Consider the following 2,691-nt stretch of genomic DNA (forward strand, 5'->3'; position numbering starts at 1 on the left):
GCAACGTTTTCAACCAATTGTAAATTGCTGCGTTTGTTTTTCAATTCATATAATATATAATATCCACATGGTAGGCTACTTTAAACTCTTTGTTGACACCCATTTCCCCAGGTCAGGCCGGTGTAAATATCAACGTCCTAATATTGGCAATTGATGGCAAATCTAACTTGCCGCACATTCAGATGTGACCAACAAGTGTTTGGTCCGTTCACTGCTAATGTGTTCTTATTTAAATTAATACCGAACAAATAAATCTAGGCTTATGAATAAATAAATAAAGGCTACAGCCTAATTAACGGAAACATATTTTAAATTATAACTATATGTGTACAGCATAAAACCGAGAACCCCTGCGTCGCAGTGTGGATGGGAGTATGAGACATGAATGTTGTGCCCCACGCGTATTTCACCACAAATTCTGTATCCAATTAAAAACTAATAATAACTAATTGAATTAGGCCTATAGATATTATTTTTATTTCCATGACTAAAGTAACAAGATCACTAAGCAGATGTGAGTAGATAAAATAAAACAGAAAAAAACTCCGACAACCAGATATATTTCGATTCAATTTCTTTATAAATATTTTCAGATAAATAGTGATATACAAGCATGACAATGAGGTGCACCGCACAGCCTAATGTTAAGCAACACAAAAAGTGCAAGTGGCCTCAACCATAAATATGAGGGACTATAGGCCTGGACAAAGGTTGAAACATTGTATAAATAAAAAGTATTTAGAAACAGTTTTGGAACGATGTCTGCACGATCCGCTCAGTGAAACGTTCTTTGGGATTAGCGTTTGCTTCTCTGATTGTACATTTTAGTGCCACTTCACATTTTGGGTTAAATTCCCTCATTAATTTCGACATCCATCCAATGAATGAACAACCAAAAGTTGAAACACAGCACAGTTAAAACCTTAATGAACCTTTTCGAACCGTTGTATAGCCACAGCCAACTATACATGCACATATTTTTTAAATGTTGCGCTACATTGTTATGTATTTTTTTTAACTACCCGATAATTTCCTTCGATTAGGACAGAAGAAGGGCCGGATGAAGAGGGGCACCTTTACCCTCCAGCATCTCGCTTTTCTCCAGCATCGATGCCGCCGAGCAGAGGGGTGTGGACCCGGACTGCAGCCCCGTCAGTGCCGTCCCAGGGCCGAGAGATGGGGTCGGTTTGATCGGCACGGGAACCGGCAAAGCCTGTCCGTTGGCGTTCTGATAAAGGCCCTTCATCGACATGCCGAAGGGCGCATAATCAGTGGGCGTGTGCACGGGTACACTCCCCATGGACTCGGGAAGCATCCCCACGTGGGGCCACATGGAGTTGACCATACTGCTTAGCTGCGGGGGGACCGGGTAGCCCAGGTGGTGCATGACCGAGGTGAGGGGCAGCCCGCTGGCCATCACACCCTTGTAGTCCCGGTTTATTATGTTCTCGATTGCGAACGGGTGTTTAAAACCCCCTGACTGTGAACAAGCGATGCCCCCGTAACCCTGGAAGTTCGGTAACCGGCTCACCGTGCTCGTTGGTCCGGCCGGGTGCTCATGGTGCGCGGAGGCTGCGGCCAGCTTGGCCCCCGGGTGGTGGTGGTGGTGGTGATGGTGGAAGTAGTGCATCATCGGGGAGCCTTTGCAAGCCATGTGTTCAGCACGCAGCAGCTTGAAGCGCTTCCGTCTTCTCAGGAAGCTGCCGTTCTCGAACATGTCCCCGCAGTCCGGGTGGAGGGCCCAAAAGCTGCCTTTCCCGGGCTGGTCGGGTCGCCTGGGGATCTTAATGAAGCAGTCGTTGAACGACAGGTTGTGTCGCAGTGAGTTCTGCCAACGCTGCGTGTTCTCCCGGTAGTAAGGAAAACGGTCCATGATGAACTTATAGATGTCACTGAGAGGCAGCATCTTCTCCACGGAGTTCTGGATCGCCATCGCCGTCAGAGATATGTAGGAGTACGGCGGTTTCTGGTCGCTGTAGGAGTTTTTGCCGGGACGGGGCATTTTTTATTGAATTGTATGTAAAGCAATTAATGTCTTTAAATAGCAAAAGTTGTGCAACTACTAGATAATGTTAGCTGACATATAATCAAAATTGTTGGAATAATCACCATTGAATGCACTAAGTCCGAAGTTCTGTGCCATCCGATTGAATCCCCTCTCTGTCTTCGATGGCTTGACTATACAATCAATTCTTGGAAGAACTTAATTCCATTAAGTATTTGACCACTTTCCCATGAAAAGTCATTTCTCGTTCCCGGCTCAAGTTGACATGTGTGCCGCGCGCATTGCGTAAAAGTCCGTGCGTAAAACTTAAGGAGACTAGTTCCTTGACTGTATATTCAAAGTCGATTCGTTTCTTTGATGTATATATTTTTGCAAGTGGTGATGGAGTGATGATCCTCGTGCTCTTCTGCTTGTGTGAGCCCCTCTCCGCCGCCTCGCGCCGTTTTTGTAAGTTTGGCTGCGCGCGAAAGGACCCCTGCAGGTCTCCAGCTCGATCATCACAAGGCATCAAGGCAAATGGGGACAGAGTGTGTGCGCGTGTGTGTGTGTGTGGTGGTGGGGTGTGTGTGTGTGTGTGTGTGTGTGTGTGTGTGTGTGTGTGTGTGTGTGTGTGTGTGTGTGTGTGTGTGTGTGTGTGTGTGTGTGTGTGCGTGCGTGCGTGTGTGTGTGTGTGTGTGTGTGTGTGT

The 2,691-nt window shown here is 46.5% G+C and overlaps 1 protein-coding gene across 1 annotated transcript; it reads right to left on the reverse strand.

Moving 5' to 3' along the window:
* Positions 1 to 1,039: 1,039 nt before the first annotated feature.
* foxb2 (forkhead box B2) lies at positions 1,040 to 2,002 on the reverse strand. The gene has a single exon (XM_056593229.1). It carries the CDS (start codon positions 2,000 to 2,002, stop codon positions 1,040 to 1,042), a length of 963 nt encoding a protein of 320 aa, XP_056449204.1.
* Between the last annotated feature and the right edge of the window lie 689 nt (positions 2,003 to 2,691).

The sequence above is a fragment of the Gadus chalcogrammus genome, chromosome 6 (genome assembly GCF_026213295.1).
Source record: "Gadus chalcogrammus isolate NIFS_2021 chromosome 6, NIFS_Gcha_1.0, whole genome shotgun sequence".
In the NCBI taxonomy this organism is placed as follows: domain Eukaryota; kingdom Metazoa; phylum Chordata; class Actinopteri; order Gadiformes; family Gadidae; genus Gadus; species Gadus chalcogrammus.

Excerpts from the sequence above, each read along its gene's own strand:
- foxb2 (XM_056593229.1), bottom strand. The coding sequence starts at position 2,002 with ATGCCCCGTCCCGGCAAAAACTCCTACAGCGACCAGAAACCGCCGTAC.